This window comes from Mustela nigripes, chromosome 12 (assembly GCF_022355385.1).
Source record: "Mustela nigripes isolate SB6536 chromosome 12, MUSNIG.SB6536, whole genome shotgun sequence".
NCBI classification, from domain to species: domain Eukaryota; kingdom Metazoa; phylum Chordata; class Mammalia; order Carnivora; family Mustelidae; genus Mustela; species Mustela nigripes.
The window spans coordinates 59189340-59212001 of record NC_081568.1 but is presented as its reverse complement, the minus strand read 5'-3'; the positions used below and the strand labels follow the sequence as shown (position 1 = coordinate 59212001).

At 52.8% G+C, this 22662-nt stretch overlaps 1 protein-coding gene and 1 long non-coding RNA gene across 3 annotated transcripts; one reads left to right on the top strand and one right to left on the bottom strand.

The window, feature by feature from the left end:
- Positions 1-11058: 11058 nt before the first annotated feature.
- On the bottom strand, positions 11059-14768 carry FOXI1 (forkhead box I1). The gene is made up of 2 exons (XM_059417338.1): positions 14101-14768; positions 11059-12634 (listed from the first exon to the last, which is right to left on the bottom strand). Exons 1-2 carry the CDS (start codon positions 14675-14677, stop codon positions 12075-12077), a joined length of 1137 nt encoding a protein of 378 aa, XP_059273321.1. The 5' UTR covers positions 14678-14768; the 3' UTR covers positions 11059-12074.
- LOC132028410 (uncharacterized) lies at positions 11368-21818 on the top strand. 2 transcript variants are annotated; one of them, XR_009407429.1, is made up of 4 exons: positions 11368-11457; positions 12727-12912; positions 13845-13993; positions 19082-21818. It is a non-coding gene; the product is annotated as an uncharacterized LOC132028410 (long non-coding RNA). The 2 variants fall into 2 exon arrangements; XR_009407428.1 differs by lacking the exon at positions 12727-12912.
- The last annotated feature ends 844 nt before the right edge of the window (positions 21819-22662 follow it).

Below are 22662 nucleotides of genomic sequence, written 5' to 3'. Positions count from 1 at the left end.
GCAGGATGGCGGGGGGAGGAAGGGAAGCAGACTCCCTGCTAGCAGAGAACCCTATGTGGGGCTTGATCCCAGGACCCTGGGATCATGACCTGAGCCAAAGGCAGAGGCTTTAACCCACTGAGCCACCCAGGTGCCCCAGCTAGTAACTTTATTTTTTTTAAGATTTTATTTCTTTATTTATTTGACAGAGAGACAGATCAAAAGTAGGCAGAGAGGCAGGCAGAGAGAGAGGGGGATGAAGCAGGCTCCCCGCTGAGCAGAGAGCCTGATATGGGGCTCGATCCCAGGACCCTGAGATCATGACCTGAGCCGAAGGTAAAAGCTCAATCCACTGAGCCACCCAGGTGCCCCATAGTAACTTTATAATACAAATCATACACTGGGTCATTTACATATACAAAAGAAAAATCTTTTGTAATATTCAGGAACAAAAAGATCATAAAACTGCAGCCAATATTCTATTTGCAGATAGTTCGTAAGCGTATGCTATTCATACACTGAGCAAGCAATGTGGAGTGCCTCCTGGGGGCAGGCTCTGTGCTCTACCCTGGATGGCCGAGATGAACCAGACAGACAGAGCCCAGCCCTCAAGCAGTCTACAGGCTAGATGAAGCTACAGAAAACAAACAAGTAAAAAAATGACCTGGTCCTGCACAGAGACTTTTCAAAAAACCCAATGTCAATGAATCACAAACCACTCCATAAATGGGGTATGGCTGCCCTGCGGTCCAGAGGACGGGCTGGGGCTCAGAGAGAACCGATCCACCCGAGTTCTCTCTGCCCATGAGTGGTGGGGCTCGAGTTTGTCCACTTTGTCACACAGAGACTTTATTTCCCTCTTTGCCTGGCACATCTTGTGGCCAGAGATGCTTGTGCAAGACTTCAGAGGCTTTGGTGATTGAGATGGACCTGAAATTTTGCATAAGAAGGATTTACAGAAACCAGACCAGGTGTCGTCCCCAGCCTCCTGGAAACCAGGCTATCACCATCTGTATTTTGGGAAACCCGGCCAATTCGCAGTGTTGCTGGCTGTCCTTTAATTGGCTGACATATTCAGGGGTGCTGCGGGCTGCTCCTGGGGTGGGTGTGAGCCCTTCGAAGTATCCTGAGCTTCCTCTTTTTCAGCTCTCCCTCCACACGACGTCTTGCCCCCATCCCCCTCCCCTTCAGTTGTGAAGAAATCCAAACTATGGCCAAGGCCTGGGAGGTCCCGCTAGTTTCTCTTCCTTCACCTTGGGACTGACCACTGCGGTTGTTCCTCAAAGGTACCATCCTTTCTCTCTCCAGGGCCCCGCTGCCCTGCTGGCATAGCCTCCCTTCCCCTGTCTGCATGGGAGGCTCCTTCATGTCCCCAAGTCCCTGCTCACATGTCACTGTCTGAGTCCTGACCCTGCTTGTGTTTTCTTCAGAGCAATGACCACCCCCTGGCCCGGTATCCCATGCTAATGCAATCATATAACATCTCATGTTCATTAGCTGTTTTTCCCATTAGAAGTTAATTTCCCTGCTGTGGCTCCTACACCCAGTTCAGCACTTGGTACAGAGTAGGTGCTAAAGAAATCCTGTTGTATTACTGAAATTCACAAAGTTGGAGAGGCTTCTCTCCCCATTCCACCCCCCTCAGCTACTCCATCCTTTGGGTTTATAAAGAGAAGCTTCTTTTTTTTTCCAAGACACACAGGGGGCACCACCTGTGCTGTGTTTGGTGTGAGTCTAGCCATCGTGGCGGGTGAAGTGGTATCTTACTGTGGTTTTGATTTGCATTTCTCTGATGACTAATGTTTGCAAGCATCTTTTCATGTTCTTATTGACCATTTGTAAATCTTCCTTGGAGTAATATGTATTCAAATCCTTTGTCTGTTTTAAAAATGGGTTGTCTTTCTTGTTACTGAGCTGTAAGGGTTCTTTATGCATTCTAGATACAAGTCCCTGATTAGAGAGATGATTTGCAAATACTTTCTCGTACTCTGTGGGCTGTCTGTGCACTCTCCTGTTGGTGTCCTTTGAAGCACACAGTCTTTAATTTTGGTGAAGTCCAAGTTATCTGTCTTTTTCTTTGTTGATTTTGCTTTTGGGGTCAGATCAAATAATTCTTTGCCAAGTCTGAGACTGTGAAGTTTATTATGCCTTCTACTTAGAGTCATGCACTTTCAGTCCTTAAAGTTAGGTCTTTGTTGCTAGAGTGGAAGTGGGTAGGAGGAATGGGGTGGCTGGGTGATGAACACTGGGGCGGGTAAGTGCTATGGGGAGCGCTGTGAATCGTGTAAGACTGATGAATCACAGACCAGTATCCCTGAAACAAATAGACCTTATATGTTAATAAAAAAAAACAAAAACAAAAAACAAAAACAACTTAGGTCTTTGATCCTGTTTGAGTTAATTTATGTATATGATGTGAGACAAGGGTCCGACTTTATTCATTCTCATGTGGCTGTCCAGCTGTTGCAGCCTCATTTGGTGAAAATATTTTTTTTTCCTACTGTCAAATGGTCTTTGTACCCTTTTCAAAATGAGCTGACAACAGGTGTATATGTCTCTCAACCCTGTTGCACTGGCCTCTACAACTATCTTTGTATAAGTCCTACACTGTCTTAATTACTGTTGCTTGTAGTAAGTTTTGAGATCAGGAGGTGACGGAGGTCCTTCTACTTTGTTCTCCTCCACCCCCGCAGGATTGTTTTGTCTATTCTGGATTCCTTCTAGGTCCATATGAATTTTGAATCAGCAAGTCAATTTCTACAAAGTCATCATCGGGGATCCTATCAAAAATTGCACTGACTCTGGATCCGTCTGGGGAGTACTGTTGTGTCTGCAGCGTTAAGTGATCTGATGCAGGGCCATGGGAATACAGTCATTTTTGAAGGACATTTTTTTTGTTCCTTGCCTTTGTGACCCAGGGAGCCAGCCGGTGGTGCCAGTTGTGTTCTTTCCATGGGCTCATTAGAAAACAGTTGAGCGGGGTGAGGGTGATGAGGGCACCTGGCTGGCTCAGTCTGTTAACTGTCTGCCTTTGGCTTGGGTCATGATCCCGGGGTCCTGTGTTGGCCTCCCCACTTGGTGGGGAGTTTCCTTCTCCCTCTGCCCCTCCCCACCACTCATGCTCTTTCTCTCTCTTAAACACACACACACACACACACACACACACACACACACACACACAGTAGTTGGGGGGCCACCACAGATTCTTGTTTACTGCAGCCTCCTTGAGGCCCTGGTCTCGGGGCTGCGCCAGGAAGCCAAGGCCTTATCTGTGGCCTCTTACTGAGAGCAGGTCAAGGGGAGGATCCATGCAGGTGAGGAGAGATCAGGCTTGGCTTCCTCAAGGTGAGCGCCTTTAACATGGCTGGCAACGTCTCCCACAGGTGCCAGCCAGTCTACTCCTTCCAGAATGCAGGTCACTCTGTAGCTCTGATGGGACAGATTTCTGGATGTCTCACAGAACAGACCACCTGCTCCAGCCAGGCACAGACAGGGTCAGCCCCACCAGGAAAGGACCAGAAGAGAGTTGCCATTTCACACAACTCTCAGGAAGGAGCAGGTCTGACCCTTTACCTCCAGCCGTGATGTGTGGCCCACGTTCCTCCCTCGGGCACTACTTTTACTTGTTTTGGTTTTGGTTTGTTCTGAGCCATAATCATATATTCCCTGTACTCTCATTCACTTAACATGTTTTCTTGACACCAACTCACAGCCGTTTAAAATAAACAGATGTGACCTTCATGTCATTACTTTGGAAAGCAAACCAGCATCACTTGCCATAGAGAGACGGTAACTGCAAAAATAAACACAATAAAACAAACTGTTATTCGATGATTGTTGGATATCATCTCCTCAAAGGGCTGTGAGCCTGGTGGAGAAGGGAGATTAGCCGGATTAGGGAGGTGCTGAGGCCCGGCAGGCGCCCAGCTGGGGATTTGTCCTCTGCTGAAACCAGTCCTGACCAGGGAAATGACAAGCTTTCACCCACAGATCAGCGTTATTCAATGACTTGTCCACAAGCCAACTGCAGTCATCCCGTGGGCACCACGCTGTGCGTCCCATGTGCTCGGACACCCTCTTCTCCTTCATTAACGCTTCACGTGAATGGTGTGGAGAATGCGGTGATCTCCATTACACATGGGATGAGAAACTTGAGGCCTCGGGGGCAGGGGCAGGAGCCAGGATTTGGATCGAAGCAGTCACTTTCCAAAACACACCATAGTTTTCTGGTCCATTGTGTCCTCTCTCCTACAAGTCAGCTTCTGGGACCCCAGCATGGAAGAGCTGGGTTTAAGAGCCGAACATCCCAAGTTCATGCCATGTCCCTCTTCATGTCAGTAGTTTCTCTCCCACACAGCCTCGACTGAATTGTACCCCGCCCCCACAAATCCAGAAGTTGAAGCCCTAACGCCCCGGTGTGACTCTGTTTGGAGATAGGGTTTTAGGAGGTAATTAAGGTTTAATGAGGTCATAAGCGTGGGCCCCTAATCCAATAGGACTGTGGCCATATAGAAAGAGGAAGACACCAGAAATGTCCCTTTCTGTCTGCCCTGTGAGGTCACAGCCAGAAGCGACCATCCGCAAGCCAGGAAGAGGAGCACATTGGTGCCCCGATCTCAGCCTCCAGCCTCCCGAATGTAATAAAGAAACGTCTGTTGTTAATCTTCCAGTCTGTGGGATTTTGTCATGGCAGCCTGAGCTAAGACCCCAGATCTGGGGGGTTTGGGAATCTATGTTATCCCTGATCTGCTGTCATGGACGCCCCATGACAAGAGCCCATGGAACTAACCTGGTCCCTCGCTGCTGCTCTGTCACTAAGGTAAGGCCTCAGTCCCTGTGTGCATCATCTGGAAAGTGGAGAAGAGCCAACCTCATCCACCTCTCAGGGTTGTTTTGGGCCTCAAAATACGATCGTGGATGTAACACAGATGGTCAAAGCTAAAAGGAGCTCAGGAGTTCATTTCATCCTGCTCTTTCCTCTTCCAGGTGAGCAGCTGAGGGGCGGAAGGGCCTGGGCTCCATCGGGCTCAGCAAGAACTCCAGCAGGGATGCCCCCCGTCTGATGCTTCCTCCAGGCAACCACACTGAACGTAAGAGCTGCTGGAGAGAGTGAGACGCCTCCTTGGGAGCCGAAGAAGGAATTGTCTGTGTCCAGACTCCCTGTGTCTTGGATGCTGTCCCTTCCTGGGGGCTCCACAGTTCCGGTGCTGAAATGGCCCGTTATGTTCTCTTCCCACAGTTACCCTGGATTAGCATCCCATCTTCCTTTCCTCTGCTCCACGTGCCCAACAGCAGAGCCACCGCCGGGATCCAAGAGAGGATGGGGACGTCACCTCAAACTCCGGAAGAAAGTGCCCTCCCCAGCCTCCTTCGTCCCATGAAACTCCCTGCCGGAAGGATGCCCATCCTGTATTTGGGGCACCATTTGCTTCTGACCATTGTTTCCTTCGAAATGGGAGGCATATTCTAGACTATGGTCACCTTCCCTCCCTTCTCCCAAGAGGGGAGGCAGCTGGAGGGAGCTGGCAGAGCAGGGCCCAGCCAGGAGGGACGACCTGGTCCCAGAGCTCAGCAGGATGGAAGGACCGCCATCCGGGTGCCCCGGTGTCTGGTACCCAGCAACCTTTCTGTGCAGCCCAGTCCTGGTGAGGCAGATCTAGTATGAAGATCCGTGTTACTGTTATCCCTATTATGTGTATTGTTGAAAGACCCTGGGCTTGTGAGCCGGACCGACCTGGGCACAAGTCTTGCCTTTGCGGAAAGGTGAGCAGAACAGCGCCTTGAAGACACACTTCGAATAACGCCTACCTCACGGGATTTTAGTATTTGGCCCATGGCAGGAGTCGAAACCATCGGAGCTGCGGACATAAGCCCTTGCCTGTATCAGCACTTAGAAGTTTCTAAAGCGTGTTCAGATGCCATATCCAACCCGGGTTTATTTTAGAGAAGGGGAAACGGAGGCCCGGAGGGAGAGGCTTCGGGGTGTGCAGTATTCAGTGGCAGGAGCGGGACTGGCAGCCATGGCTGTAGGTGAAGGGAACAGCTCTTCTGGGCGGCTGTGAGCCGACATCCTTCCCACGCTCTGTCACTGGGTGCAGGAGCAGCGACCCTCCCACTCCATCTTCCTGAGCCTTTTCTCCAAGGTAAAGCTAGCAGCTGGTTGTCCAGAGGAAATGTAGATCTGTGGCAGGCCTGGGTCTGAGAGATTGAGAGTTTCTGTCACCTTTATCTTCTCCAGGGCTGTGTGCTGGGAGCTCTGAGGAGTGTTCTGGGTCCTGGGAACCATAGTTGGGGGGGGGGGGGGGTCCTTAGGAACCACGGGGCCTTGGGAAGAGCTGGTAAGTATGTTGGTCTACACTGGGAGCAGCATTAGGTCCTTTGAAGCCTGGGGACCATAGGCTGAAGGTTAGTGACCTGTGCAAAGAACGGAGGTTGGGGAGAAGTCTGCCATCTTCTCATAGGCGAGACAGAGGAGGTTTCCAGAAGCAGCCGGTCCATCCTGGCAAGGATGCAGAAGGTGGGCTGTGTGCTTGGGTAAGGAAGGACCCTATGTCACTGCTCCAGCTCCTCTTGTCTGTAGCCTCTAGCCGTTAGAGAGGAAGCAATAAACTTGTATAGCATGACCCAAATTGTATGTCCATCTCCTCATCACTGGGCCATTAAAGATCAGGAGCTATGGTGGGGGGGACCAGATGGGGATTTCTCAGAAAGCCAGACTCTGCTGACCGCCCCGTGTGCCGGGCATTTTCACATCCACATTCTCCTTTAACTCTTGAAGGACTTTTTCCTAGAGCTTTTGAAGGGAGCCCCAGCCCACCCCTCGGCTTCCGATGTAGCCTTCAGAACTGTAAGAGAATACATTTCTGTTGTGTCTGTCTGCCCATTTTGTGGTAATTTGTTAAGAATTTCTCTTAGAAATGAGGACGGGGGTGTCTGGGTCCTTCTGAGCCACAGAAGGAGTGAGCCAGTCAGTGAAGGCTCCGTGTCATCGTCTGGGTCTGAGGATGTGACTTAGTCATAAAAGTTACTGTTTATCAAGTGGCCCAGTGCTGGTGCCTTACAATCTTATTGCATTTATTCCTCATGGCAACTCTGTGTGGACTTATTATCATTCCCTTTTTACAAGTAAGGAAACTGAGGCTCCGGGAGGAGGTCGCTTGGATGGTAGCTTTGAACCCAGGCTGCGTGACTCCCAAGACTGTGCGCTTTGCACCCATGAGGGTTTCGAGGAGCGAGGGCACAGATGAGCATTCTAGAGAGTTCCTGGCCTGACCCCGGACGGTCAGCCTCACTAGTGACATTTGAGGACAGAATGGTGGGTTATGCTTCCTGCAGATCCGCTGAGGGGCTGGCGGCTCCCTGGGGTTTAAGGCTGGGGCACAGAAATTGCAAGTCCCTCTTTCTTACACTAGCACCTGAACAAGGGCTGAGCCTTGACCTTGCTGCTGCCTCCTGCTGGCCCTGGGCGTGGGTGGTAGATAAGCCGGGGGAGGAGTTCCGTTCTTTTAAAAAGATGACTTTTGTTGGCTTCCTGTCTTTCTCCTTATAATAATGACAAATCACCCATTTTAAGGTGATTATTAACCTGATCCGGTGGATTCCTTCCCTGGTCTCCTTTCTTCTCCTGTTCTCTCTGTCCCCCTTCCTGTTTTGTTTGCTTCTTTCTCACTGGCCCTCTTGATCTCCTTCCTTCCCCTCTTTTCTCTCTGTGTATTTTGCTCCATGCATGTAAACAGGCAGAACCTACATTTGCATACATAGCATATGTGACATCAGGTCTCATCACGTGCTCCCCACTGACTTCCCTTCCAACCCACAGCATCTTTCAGGGGGACCCGCGGGATGGAGCTCATCCCTTTTATCAGCAGCACATTGTCCCGTGATTTGCCACGGACCACTGTTTCATTCAGGAACATGCAAGTTACTCCCCCACCTCACTGGTAGGAAGCTCCCTAAGAGGAGCATTCTGGCACATCCATCCGTGCATTTTATTTTCCAAAATAAAATTCCCCTATGGTGAGTGCTGTGAAGTGTGTAAGGCTGACGATTCACAGACCTGTGCCCCTGGGGCTGAATAATACATTATAGGTTAATGAAAATTTAAAAAAAAATTCCCAGGAGAGGAGTTCTAGGTCAGAAGAGACGTTTTCATGCACACATTTGAAATCATCCCTAAGATCTCATCCCGCCCTCCTGGGTGAGAAGGGGCACGGGTGCGAGCAGTGAGCAGCATGGTGGCTCTAGCCTGGGTGGTGGAGAGGGCATATTATCCTAGCTTTCTTCCACATTCCTTTAATCATTAGAGAGACTAGGTATCTTTTCATATGGATATTGTCCATTTGCATTGGTTCTTTGATGAAAATAGATTTTCTGCTGGGAAAACCTTGATCTTCACTTGTCAGAGATCTTCCTATAGGAGGGGTGTTCCCTTTGTGACATGTATGTGTCCTCATTCCCACCCCCTCCCCCGCCCCCGTGGGACTTCTTTGCTCTTCTCGGCTGCTGGGGTTTGCAGGCGCGTCTCGTTGGTAGCCAGTTGACTTTGTAAGCTGTTCTATAGTCTCTGTGCCTGCTGTCCTGCAAAGCAGGGACTCTGTCTGAACTCTGTTCTGGGGACTCGGGCTGTACCATAGAGCAGGAGGGGAGAGGGCATGGCCCTTCAGGGACCTCAGTGTGACTTTAGGTCTTGTCCTTCTCCCTACTGGTCCTTAAAGACCTAGTTCAGGTGTCGTGGACTCCAGCAAGCCTGCCTGACCCCCTCCCCTGTGTTAAGCCCCCTCTGTGCCCAGCAGAGCACATGCCCCCCCGGAGCTGGGCTAAGGTGTTTCCTTGTCTGTCTCTCTGCCAGCCCTGGAGCCCTTTTAGGGTGGGCCCATGTCCTGCTCACTGCTAAATCTCCGAATCCCCACGAAGCTGGCCACATACTAGGTGCTCCATAGACATTACCTACCTCTAGGGTCACCTTTTAAGTTTGGGAGCTCGGGAGCATGATATTGGGGGAGAGGGCGCGAACTGAAGGCTCTTCCACACAGGCTTCCCGGGCTGTCTAACGCACAGCAAGCCCTCTTATGAGACCCTGCATGGGTCTTGGAGGCCATGTGGTCCATGGAGAGCCAGACTGTAGGGGGATGGTAATAAACGCAACGGCCAGCCAGAGCGCTCCGTGCAGGCGTGCGTGCTTGCTGGATAAGCCGGCCTCCCTCATCCTCTCTCCTGCTCTCGTTTCTTCTCAGAGGAAGAGAACCAAAAGAGGCGTAGGAAGCCACCAGTGTGAGCTGACCAGATGTCCTCCTCTCGAACTGGGCCTCTTGTGTGTCCTTTCCCTGAGCTCCCGGCCGGCCACCCGGAGCTCCCCGCACTCCAGAGCTGGCCGGTCTCTGTGTTGTCACAGCCCTACAGACATTCTGTTCACTGCTGTCCCTGCTACAGAGCTGAAGAGGACGTTTGGAAGCTGTGGCCTCCATTCTAAGCCACCACCACCTCCTCAACCAGGTTGGGGTCTCCAGGCCCCCTTCCCACCCGGTGCCTGCTGGGGAAGGGGTGCGGCCTGTGGTGCAGGGGAGCCATGACCAATACAGAGGGCGGATTGCAGGGTCAGCTGAGGCACACTTGGCGGCAGTGGGGTCTAGTGTGACAAAAAATCCTGGTCCGGGCTTGAAGACCTGCAAGTCGTCTCTGCCTCTGCCCTGTCTCCCTGGTGACACGTGTGAAGTCCCTTCTTGCCTCAGCCTCATGTGTCCTGTCTGTACAACAAGGGCTCAGCCTGTGGGGAGTTTTCTGTGGCTTTTATCAGCTGACACTGTGTCACCTCCTTCTACCTCTCTCACCACCTCTGCCACTTCTGCCACCAGAAGTCCGGCTCCCTGCGGAGAGGGATTGGGCAGGAAAGGGTCTGCAGGGTTTCCAGGAAGGCCCGCCTTTCGCCTTTCTCTGCACAGCTGTCCTGAGTTTGCTCTCGGGGAGTCCTGGGCTCCCAGCATGCAGCACAGCGGGGAGAGCTTCAGCCTCAGCGGAGTCCCTGGGCCTTGGACTCTGGCTGCGGGTTCTAGGTCAAGTTAGAGAACCTCTCTGGGACTCAGTTTTCTCCCCTGTAACATGGAGATAATACAGTGACTCCCGTTCATTCTGAGGATTAAATGCAATAAAGCAGGCCATGTCCTGACACAGGCTAAACTGCCACGAGTGTTACAAGATTGTCCTTGTTGCTGTTGTGACTGTTGCAGCTCCCATCTGACCTCTGCTGCTCCCATCCAACCTCAGATGCTCCAGGGAAAGGGCGCCCCTGCCCGAGTCTGAGTGGGACTCAGGGAGCTTGTGCAGGGGGCCTCGGACTGGAGCCCTCCTCATGCACACCCCGGGAGACCAGTCTGCAGCTTCCAGCCACCATGCACAATCCTCTGGTGTGCACCGTGCCCCAGCCCGGGGAATCACAGTGCACACACCGGGGGCTGCTGTGGGCATTGAAGAGCTCCCACCTGCCAAGCAGGTGGCCCGGTGTCAGCCTACAGCCCTCAGAGAATCGTTGTCGTTGCCACAGGGCATAGCCGTGTCCCAGGTACCTCAGCCAGATGCCCTGGGCATGGACTGGCCATGGACTCCAGGCAAGGGGTTGTACCCCCCTCCCTGATCCTCAGTTTTCTCCTCTGTATAAGGGGACCAGTGCCACCCCTTCCTTGGGTCGTTAGAGGGATTACATCCTCAGTACAGCTATGAGGCTGGCCTGAGTGACAAGGACCGGGACGTGCCCAGTCCTTGCCCTGAGTGCGGTATAGACAGGTTCCTTCACGCAGCTACCCCATCCCTGCATGTGTCCCTTTTGTCACTGGGGACCTTTGCCCTGTCTCTGCGCCAGTGGGGAGGACAATAAAAGCCTTGCTGCCCATTCTCTCTCTGCCTCCTGTCCCAAAAGCCTTTGGCTCCAGGATGCATTTGGCTCCGTGTTTCATTGCCCAGCAGCTAGAAGACGGGAAAACTCATAAGGAAGGGACGCACATGGTGCTTTTTAAAATTTTTTAATTCAAAAGAAAATAAGAAAACAAAAACACTTCCCAGCGTGTGTCATGATGACACATCACAGGCATGTAAAGTACATATAAAAAGAGCGTCTCAGGGGCACAGGCGGGGGGCCCCGTGCAGGGGGCCACAGCCCCCTTCTTTGAGGCCTTGTTTTCTTGGACGTGCACCTCTCCCAGGCCATAAAAAAGGAAGCACTCATGCACCCTTGTTTCTCTTGGAAGAGCCAGCCACTTCCGGCTCACTGGTCCATGACGCGCACGCAGGAAGCTGGGCTTTACACGATCTTGTAGGCGGACACAGGGCTGGGGCGTGGGCAGGCGGCCCACCGTTCCTCCCCGCTGCCCCGTTCATGGGCTCTGGGGCAGGGGAAGCTGTGTCCCTCACGGAGGGAGAGGGGGCACACACCGTCCTTCAGGGGCTTGGGCGTCCCTCCTCGAGTGGCAGCAAAGGGAGTATCTACAGGTAAGCTGGGAACCACGGAATAAGGACTTAGAGCAGGACGAGATGAGCCCGGGGCTGGGGCTGAATTCTGACGGGCAGCCAGACGGTAGAGGGGGTGCTTGCCGTAAGCCGCTTTCACGGGGCCCTTCCCTAGCTGCTCCACCACTGGCCACATCCCTGCCTCTGCGGCCCAGACTTCGGGGCCCATAGAGACCTGGACTCCTGCCACGGCACTGCCACTTACTAGTATGTGAGATCCTGGGAAAGGTACTTAACTTCCTGGAGCCTCGGTTTCCTCATCTGCTCAACGAAGAGGTTCACTGGACCCTCACAGGATGCCTGTAAATATGAGTGTGATTACGCCTTTAAAGAGCTTAAGACAGCACGTGGCGTATAGACTCCACAGATGGTCCCCGTGATTACTGTTACCAGGCTCCAGAGTTGGCGGGTGTGTGTGTGTGTGTGTGTACGTGAGATAAACAGAAGGTCCACACTGTGTTCTAGAAAAAGGCCGAATTCCTGAGCTTTCTGTGTCTGTCCGGGCAGGTCAGAGGTCTTGGACAGCAATGACGCTGGCACGGGAGGTCTCGACTGCTTTTCTTCTCCATGTGTCCAGCAGGTTCGGGGGCTGCTCTGTTCTAGACCTCGGTGCCCTCCCTGGGGTAGAGGACACTGTTCGTGTTGATGCTGTTGTAGAAATGGGGACTGAACTGGTTGAGGACAGAGCCTCCGTAGCCGAGAGCATTGGCAGGCATGGGGTTGGCCCACTCGCCCCCGCCCCCGTGGCCGCTGAGGTTGGTGAGTGGGGTGTACGAGCTGAAGTTCAGCAAGTTCTGCCCCATCTTGTCCGTGGGCTCAGGGCTCAGTCCCGGTGTTGCCACAGGGCGGCTCGCCGGGCTCGACCCGCTCACGTAGGCGGTCATGGTGGAGAGGAAGCTGTTGAGGCAGGGGGTGCCCGGTGGGGAAGGGGAGGGTGGCTTCTCTGGGGAGCCGGTGGTCCCCGGTGAAGCACTGTCCAGGATGTCCTGGGCCTCTGCCATCTTGGGGCTGCCCGTCAGGAGGCTGTTCTCCGTCTTCTCGGAGGCCAGGGATCCCGTGCTGGAGGAAACATCCGATTTTCTCTTCCTCTTCCTGCGGAAATTTCCATTATCGAACATCTTTTCACAGTTGGGGTCCAGGGTCCAGTAATTCCCTTTGCCTGGCACAAAAGGGGAAGGAGTAAGCCGAGCGGTGGACAAAATACTTTGCTCCTGTTTTTTTTTTTTTTTTTTAAATTGCTGTCAACTAAAGGCCAAGCAAACCGTGCGGAAGACAGAAGAGAAGGCAGGGGCGGAAAGACAGAGGACTCGCACGCACTGGCCACACACCACGGGCCAGCATCTCTCTTCCACCCCCGCCTCACAACTGGGCACTCTGGGGACACAGAGGCGTCAGCCAGGAGAGCACTCGCAGTGCGGCCTTCTGGAAGAAGTTCGGGTACTAGGGGAATGGAGAGGGAGGGCCTTCCTCCATGGCTGACATGAAAGAGAACTCGGGAAACACTTTAGAGCTCCCTGAATGTTTTGGTCAGGGAGTCTGAGGATCGACTTGAGTCCTGGCTTTTCTCCTAACTGGCTGAGGGACTCTGGGCAAGCCTCAGTTTCCTGGTCTGACAAGTGGACCTGTTATACTCCTCCCTTCTTCCTCAGGCTGATGCTGGATGTGTAGGGGGTGCCTGTCACCAGGAGGTGCCTTCTGGAGGGAGGGCCTGAGCTGGGCCTGTGGGTGAGGCCAGTCATGGAACTGGACACTCACCCTCCCTGGGGGGCCCCTAGCTCTGTGCCTGCTAGCCTCCTAGCAGCCGGAGGTGGGGCTTTGAGCCATGCCCTGGCTTCCCATGGGGGCACAAGAACAGACTTTAATTCTGGGAAATGCATATCTGAGTATTTAATATATTCTGAATGTCCCTGCATTATAGAAATTCATCATTAAAAAGGAAGAGTTGGTAGTCTTTGGTGTTAGAGAGACCTCCATTCAGATTCGGGCTCCAGGGCTTTCCCTCCACTCTGGGTGACCTTGGGCAGGCTGCTTCCTTGCTGAGTGTCACTCCCCTCATCTGGACAATGGGTTCCGCCAGAGCCGCCGGCAGGGGTGGGTTAATAGTATGCAACTGAGCAGGCAGCACAATGTGGCTCTTCCTGTGTGTCTGACCAATTCAGATTTCTCCCCAGGGGTCTGAGTGCACTTGGGCTTTGCCACGTCCAAATCCTCCTAGGGACTTCCTATGAGCTGGGTGCCCGGGACTCAGAGTGATCACAATTACTGTGGACTCTTGGGCTTTTGCAAGCACCCAAACCCTTGCATGCATTCTCTCATGACCCCCATCACAGGCCTGCAAAGGAGCCACAGTTACCATCCCTGTTTTTCAGATGGGGAAACTGAGGCTCAGAGATCTAAAATGCCTAGAGTGGCTAACCGCTCAGTGGTGCAACCAGGATCAAAACCCTGCCTCCGGGGCTCTCCCAGGCTCCTTCACTGCTGACAACCTTCAGCCCCCTGTCTCAGGGGACACAGCCAGGTAAGAACTTTCTAGAATGGGGTGCTGGGGAGGAATGACAGGAGACTTCCTTGGGGGCATCAGAGGCTGGCTCCCCCGGCCCCACACTGCCCCGGCAGCTCCCTTACCTGGGTCGTCCTCATCACGGGGCACCTTCTTGAAGCAGTCATTGAGAGACAGGTTGTGGCGGATGGAGTTCTGCCAGCCGGCCTTGCTCTTGTTGTAGAAGGGGAAGTTGTCGGCCACGTACTGGTAGATCTGGCTGAGGGTGAGGCGCTTGTCGGGCGCCCCGTGGATGGCCATGGCAATGAGAGCCGAGTAGGAATAGGGGGGCCGCACCAGCTTCATCAGCTCCTCCTGCGAGGGGATGGGCAGCCAGCCCAGGTCGCCGCCCCCCAGACCAGACATACCGGGCAGCAGCTGCCTCTGCACACCGTAGGCCTGGGGCAGGAAGGGGCTGGCGTTGGTGCCCGGCAGGTAGGGCGGTGGAGTCATGGCTGGCCCATTGAGCCAGAGGTAGGGGTTGGGGGTGGCCCCGTACTCGCCACCCCCCTCAAAGGAGGGGGGGCGCTGAGGGCTGGGCACGCCCTGTGGGTAGAAGAAGTTCTCATGGTAAAGGCTCATCTCGGGGGGCTCCTGGCCGATGCTGGGGAACTGGGGGCTGCAGCGAGCTGGGGATGGTGCTGGGAGGTCGAAGGAGCTCATGCTGGGGTTGGGCTCGGCCGGAGCCACCTGTCTGGCACCTGCACCAGGGAGCTGTCCCTGACAGGTGCTCGGCTGGCCCAGCCTCCGACTTATACCCCTGCGGGCTTGGCCTGCGGGCCCCACCCAGGGGCGGCCACCTTCTGCGTGCCGGCCCCTCCTCCTACAGCCCTGCCAGACACCTGGAAAGGGCCTTGGGCCAGGGCCACTGTGCGTGCTCAGACTGGTGCTGTGGCTGGTGTCCCCAGTGCCTAGGGCGCCCCTCTTGCCTCTGTCTCCCAGTTCCTGTTTCCCCCCTTTCTCTCCTGCCTTTCTCCTCACTTGGTTCCTCTTGTTTTCCTTTCATTGTGTCTCTCTTCCCCTTCTCCGTCACCCGCACTCTGGCCAGCCCCTCTGCATCTCAGTCTCTTTCCTGCCTTCTCGCTATCACAGGTTCTTTCCCTGTTCTTCCTCCCCCCTTCCGTGTTTCTTTTCTAAGCACTGCTCTGGCCACCTCTCTGTCCCTCCCCCCCTCCCTTCTCTCTCTCTTCCTCGGAGTTTGTTTCCGTCTCTTTCTACTTCTCTGTTCCTTCATGATCACCTCCTGTCTGTCTCGGCCTCTCTCCCACTCCCTTTCACTCCTGTCTCTCATTTCCTCTGTATCTCTCTCTCTCTCCCCTGTCCCATCCTGACCCCCCATTCTCAGCCCCCCTCACCAGACCGGATGTGGATTTCATCAGAAGCCACATCTTTGGGTCTTCCGAAGAGAAGACACACTTTCTGGAGGTCCCAGGAAAGAACCTGGCCCTGGAGAATCAGAAGAGCAGAGAGGAACCTTGCCTATGGCCAGATTTCCAGTCGTTTGATTATAGGTACCCTCTGCGTACAGACACATATACACACACACACACATACACACACCCTGAAGGCACACTGATGAGGGCCATGGACAATACCTGGGGATTCTCCCAGAGGAGCAGCAGGGAGATAGCAATAGAAGGAAGAGAGTGTGAATGAGCTTCAGGGAAAAGTGAGAAGGAACTTACCTATGCAAGGTTCTTTCTGGCGGCAGGGGTCACGCAGGCCCCCAGGCCCCTCTCTGATCAAAGTCCTTTCATGTTTCAGCTTATAGGGGCCCTACAGAGCTGAGGCAGGAGGAGAGCCCTGGACTCCTCACCTTGCCATTCCCCTCACACCATCTCTGCCTCAGGCTCTAGAAGCAGGAGCGGCAGCTGCTCCTCTGCTCTGAGCTTACAGCCAGTATCCCCCTCTCTGGGCTCCATTCTCCAGAAGCTTGGAGATGACTTACTCTTCACCCCAGCAGGCCCTGGGCCTAGGGGCAAGGACAATGGGCAGCTGTCCCTGAGCAGGCTTCAGTAGTGGCCTCGCTACGTCTCTCCCTCAGATCAGACTGGAAGAAAGCTGCAGCTGGCTTCTGGGGCCACCACCTCCCTCCTACCCTCCTGCCTCTACTTCACTCTCCCCATTCAACTGCCCCTCACTCAAGTGTCCAGGCCCCATGGACCCTTGAGGTGGAAGAAGGAGGTCGCTCCCTGTGCCAGCCAGAGGGGCTGCCTTCCAGGGAGCGCCCCCAACCCTCGCCAGGCTGCCTGCTCTCCTCTACAGCCGCATCAGGAGACAGGCCACGGGAAACCCAGGTGCCATGGGATGCGTCTCCCTTGCAGTGTACGGGTGCCCAGAGGATGAGTTTGGGAAACCGAGTGGGAGAGGCCCTCCCAGGTCCTGAGAAACCACTTGTCCCCACCAGGGAGCAGGGAATGAAATGATCCCAAAGGGCCCGACTGCCCAGGGGAGGCACAGGGTAAGTGCACTATGTACTTTCTTTCAGAAGAGTAAAGCCACAGAGGCCCCATCTTTGTTTAAAGTGTCTCTGCCAGGCCTGGTTCGCTGAAGGCTGGGCCATGACTTTTCAAGAGGCAGGCCCCTTAGAGACCACCCATGTAGACCCGAGGCCTGGCAATGAACCTGGAGCCCCCACTTCTGATCATTCGGCCTGCAGAATTAAACGGAGCTATAAACTCTCTTCAGGGTATTCGCCACAGCATTGTGTAGAACTATAACAAACTGTAACTAACCTGAATGTCCAATAGGAGGGCAAATAAATTGGGTATCATCCCAGGGAAGAAATACTTGGAAGCTATGGAAAAATCGATTGTAGAATATTTAGTAATATTCAAAGATGTTCTGTTCTAATAGCAGTATTTAATGAAATGGACTGTAAAGTACCATTTTATGGTAAAAATATATATTAATATGTGTATTTATAAATGTAAATACCAAACTGGGAATTATTATTGTTGGATGGAAATCAGAAGTGATTTTCATTATTGTTTTTCAGTTTCTGATTAGGTAGTAAACTCAAGCACACAGGTGACTTGCTTTGGGAGTCCAGTGTAGAGGCCAGCAAGGGGCTCTCTCACGGACTCCCAGCAGACATAGGCTCTGAGAGCAGGGGGACTTGGGTCTGAACCCCAGCTGAGAAGCTAACTGCAAATCTTAACAAGTGACTTAGTTAACCTCAGCTTGCCTTCTCAAGGGAAAATGGGAACGATCTGATCCCACGTGGTTGCTGTGAGCAGCCCGTGAGCTGATTGGCGTAACCATCGTAAGTCATTGGTGCCTAGAATAGCACTCAGTGACTGTAAGTCTTTATATACGCTAGTCAACATACATTTGAGGTGTACAATTCCTCCTTCAGTTTGCACCCTTGTAGGTTAATTCCTCCCTTTTAGCAGCCTGTGGGCAGGGGCTGGGGGACAGGTGAGGTTACAAAGGAGGAACCGAGGGAGGGATGCTTGGGGCGGACCCCAGCTCCGCAGCCAGCCCCTGCCTTCTGCGGCTGATGATGAGCTCCCCTCCCGTCCCCTTTCCTGAAGCCATGCAGCTGACCTCTGTGGCCTCCACCTCCCTCATACCTTTGTTTTTCCATTTCCTTCTCTTCACTCAACTGCCTCACACTTTCTCCAGAACCCATGGGTCCTTGAGGCCCTTGAGGTGGAGCCTTGAGCTCCATGGCTATGGCAGGAGACAGGCACTCCAATCAGGTGACAAGGTCACTCGCACCCAGGCTGGTCAGGAGCGTTTCCCCCAAACTCCTCATCTACCCTTTCCCTATTGCCAGGGTCCCCTTCCTTAGAGGCGGTTTTTAAAGGAAGCTCACTTGAGTCTCCCTGTCACGCCTGGGCCCTGGCATGTCTTAGGAGGCCTGGCCCCCCTGCAGCCTCTAGCCCTGAGTCTGCTGGCTGCAGCTCACAGCCTCTTGTGCCCTCCCACACCTGGTCAGTGTCAGGCCTGCCCCTCCTCTGGAGTAGGGTGCGTGCCCCAGCGGTCAGCTGTATGCATTGCCGGGTCCAGAAGCTCAAGGCAGCTCAAGGCCTGCAGAAAGGGTGAACGTGCATAGGCCCCATAGACCGTGGCTGGCCAGGGCCCCCCCCCCCTCTGGCCTTGACTTTCAGGGCGTGGAGGAGTGTGGGAGGAAACAGGCTGTCCTTTGGGCTTCCTTTCTTGCACACCAGAGCTGCATCTCGGAATATGTTGGGGCCTGCCATGGGTCCAGCTTCTCTGTCCCAGGTATGGGCTTTTAGGAAGTCTGGTCCAGGTGTCAGCCAGGCTGACTGATCTTGGGGCTCTCTACTCTCTCTGCTCTTTGGTTTCTGGTGGCCCTTGAAGCCGGAGAAACAAAGTTAAACACCGCCCTCTGGTGGCCATATATTTAAAAGCAGGGAGCCGAGTGCAGGGATTCATTGACCTTTAAGAGCCTGTGGCCAAGGATTTCTGAACCCCTTTAAGGGGCAAGGTCCCAAACTGAACAGCAGCTTCAAGGAGGAATTGTGCCCCTTTGGGGGGGCGTGGGAACCACTTTTAATTTCACTGCAATGGAAATAGTGGGAACTGGACTGTCAATGGGGCAAAATGTCTTAAAAGTCAGCCAAGCAGCAGTTGGACGAGTTGGAATGAGAGTCCAACAGCTCTGGTCATGTTTTCTGAGTGCCTTGCCACGGCCTCATCTCCCAGCTTCTGCTTGCTTGGAAAAAGAGGGTAACAGGCTTACCTTCCTCAGAAGGCTGTTGCCAGGATTGCCCAAGACAGTACAGGAAAGACCTCTGATACAGTGCTTGGGGGTAATCAATCCTTCACTTGTTCAGCAAAAACTGATCATCTCCACAGTAGCATTTCTGGGGTATGCAGGACTCTGTCGCAGCCGCACAGCACTGAGGTTCCCACTCCTGATTTGCCATCTTGGTGCAGTGCCTATAGTTGGATTTACTTAATAATTTTTAAATCGGCTCTCACGCTCCTTCCTCCTTCCTTCCTTTCTTTCTTTGTTTCTTTCTACTTAATGGATTTATTTATTTATTTATTTATTTATTTATTTATTTGTTACAGCTTTATTTATTTATTTAACAGAGACAGAAAGTGAGCACAAGCAGGGGGAGCAGGAGAGGGAGATGCAGACTCCCCGCTGAGCAGAGAGCCCGATGTGGAGCTGGATCCCAGGACCCCGGGATCACAACCGGAGCCGAAAGCAGACGCTTAACCAGTGGAGCCATCCAGGCGCCCTAATGAATTTAGTATAAAGATAAATTCCATATGACTTCTGGAAATGAATCACTGGTAATCAGTATCACTTGCCATAAATACGGTGAGAAAAAGTAATCTCTGTTCAGAGCCAACACGTGCAGGGCACAGCCCAAATTCATTCCTGTGTTCTCATTCAGTCCCTACTCTAATCACCCCCACCTTACAGATGAGCGATCTGAGGTATCACAGGCCTGAGCCGGCTCACTCTTTGTGAGAAGGTGAGGTGAGCAAGCATTAGGGAAGGGAGAAAACGCTGCTTGGGGAAGGCAAAAGGATCAGAAGAGAATTGGAAAGGGAGAGAATTTTCTCATTGTGAGTCTGGTAGGCAGACTAATGACCTCCCCATCATAAGATGTCAGTGCAGATCCACAGAATCTGCAAACGTGTCCTCTTTCAAAATAAAGGGGACTTCGCAGAAGTGATCAAGTTGAAGAGCATGGGGAGTGATAAGCCTGCACTGCCCGGGTGGGCCCAGCATAGTCCCAGCTGCCCTTGCAAGAGGGAGCCAGAGGGAGATGTGATAGCAGAAGAGGAGGTATGATGAGGAAGCAGGGAAGGAGCAAGGTGGCCAGGAGCCAAGGAAGGCCACATGCCTTTCTGCTTATAGAGGTTGGAAGAGGCAAGAAAAGACACCGTCCTCTGACGTCTCTTTGGGGAACCAGCCCTATGGTCACCCTGATTTTCATAAGACTGATTTTGGATTTCTGATCTCAGGAGCAGGAAGAGAGTAAATGTGTTTATTTTAAGCCAGTAGGTTTGTGATAATTTGTTACACCAGCAACAGGAAACCAATAGAGTTGGATTCCATGCTAGGTGAAGCTGTGACCCTGTCCACTGATGATCCCCCTCCAGTGCCACCAGTGGCCTTTGTCCTGCACCCAAAGAACAAGGAGCTCCTCTACTCCCTCACCCCTTCCCCTCTTCTCCAACTCCCCCATCTCTGGGTAAAGAATACACACTGGGGGGAGTGGCTTTATGGGTTTGGTCACTTGTTCATTTCATTCTGGGACTACTGTGGACTGAGGTGGCCCCTGTGGGCCTCAGTTTCCTCATGTGCAAATGGAAGACCAAAGCTGTGGTTTTCAAGGCCCTAAGAGGCATTCTCCTGGGCCCAGAGCCCCAGAGATTCTGACCTAGGAGGTGCAGATGAGGCCTGGCATCCCTGCTCCGATGATGCACACCCCACTTAGAGAGGCGAGAGATCTGGGGAGGCAGCCTGGTCCCCGGAGTCAGCCCTCGGAAAGCTGCCGCTCATCAACCTGTTCCTTGGAGCCTGAAGCATCAAGTTCCTGCTCTACCACTTTCCAGCTGTGTGATCCTGGACAAATGCCTGTGCCTCTCTGGGCCTGTTTCCTCACTGTAAACTGGGACTAATGATAATCTATAGTTGTGAAGTTTCAAAAATTACTAAGTGCAGATTGCCTGGTGGGCAGCCGGTTCTCTGCACCTTGCCTCTCCAATGGCTGGCACAGCACTCCAGACCCCGCACACCGCACACACCTGGCCTCACCAGCCACTCCCGCCGCATCCTTGCCCCCTCGCTGTGCCCTTCCTCCGGTTGTGGCCACGTGAGCCTCTCGTGATCCCTCAGCTCCCTGCCTGCTCACGTTGTCTGGAATGCCCTTCCTCTCCACTGGAGAGCCCTGACTTACCCTCCAAAACCAGCTCAGCGCCGCCTCCCCAGGGAAGCCTTCCTTCTGGTGTCCAGGCCCCAGATTCCTCCCCCTGGTTCCCCCCATACCTAGAACTGGGTCAACCTTTGCTACGATGACCAGTGTATCACCTGACTTCACTATGCGATCTGCAGTCCCTTGAGGGCACGGGTGTGGTTTTGTTTTTGTATTTGTTTTTGTTTTTTGTTTTTTCAGGGCTTTGGATGATGTTCAGCATGAATTGGGCTCTATGCACATTTGTGAGCGAGTGGCAGAGGCTATGGGATGTCTTTTTGCGTTGGTTTGTTCTGTGGAAATTGGGGCCACGGCAGTCACTATCCCAGGGGTCTCCGTGAATCAGAAATGAGTTGAGACCTCTAAAGTGCCTGGACCAGTGACCACCTGGTCTCATCTCTGTTTACCAGGATATCGGTCACTGCTTACCCAGGGTCCCGCTGGGTGGGTTTTCAAGTGACCTGCCCCCAAGGCCATTTCTAAGATCGAGGAAGACCATTATCGATTCATTCATAAATGTGGTCACTTAACATTGAAAAGCCAGACAGACACTTTTCCAGAAACTTAATACTTTGTAAAAGTTCATGGCTCAAACATTTTGTAATTCACATTAGATTTCTTAGAAAATTCTATGCTAAATATTTATTTTTAATTTTTGACTATTTTTACAATCTGTGAATTTTGGGATTCTGCCGCAGAGACGGATTTTTCATATAATCTACTTCCTTCCCCTCAATTTCATCAAAAGCCATAAATAACTGAATATAATTCCCTTAAGAATTTTCTCACTGGAGTCACTGAGAGGTGAGTCCAAGAAAAACAATATGGTCAATTGTGTTTATTACTGTAAGAGTTTGGGCTATTGAAACTTATTATTAAAGAGATTATTTATTATATTATCTGGAGCTGGTTTTAATAGTTTCCCAAGATGATTCCTTAAAGGTTGAGCTAATGGTGGCCTGCAGAGAACGGAGTGGACATGGCAGAACTTTCTGGTTTATTCCATGCTATTATTAGAAAGGGACATGCTACTTTCCACCCATGTGAATGCTAGCAATATTTAGAGCTCCAGGGGTCAGGACATGCTGGGACATCCCCTGAACATACACGACAAGCTGCTGTGTCTCACATTTCCTCCACTAAAGAGGAAGCATCGAAGTTGAGGATTCATTTTGGATTTTTGGACATAAAAAGCTTGGGAACACTGCTTCATCATCAGGTGACTCTGGAGCCTGCCAGTTTGAGTGGAATCCAGAGCACAAGTACTCTGCAGCAGGTCCAGGCTGTGGTTCAGGCAGTTCTGTGTCCAGGACCATATGACCTGGTCATTCCGATGCTGCTGGAACCATCTTTGGTGGCCAGGGAGCCAAACGGAGTCCCCGACGAGGCCCTTTATGACCACCACAGCGCCCGTGTCCAGGACCTGAAGCACGGTGATGTTCTCCTAGCCGCTCTGTTCAAGAAATAGCTCCTAGAGGGCTACCGGGGCCTCGCCGGGGCGGAGCACCTCCCCGGAGGAAACTGAGAGCCCAACTCGAGATGTCCACCGCCCTGTCATCAGTGTCTCGAGGCATAAGGTGGGCCAACATGGCAGAAAACCATCATGGGATCAGAATTCCAGGGTACCTACCTTACTTCACTGATGTCTCTCCTTCAACCCAGACCTGTGGTCCGGTGGAGGGGGTTCCATATGGGCAACTCACAGAGGACGGGACTAACACATTTTTTTACTGCCAGCAG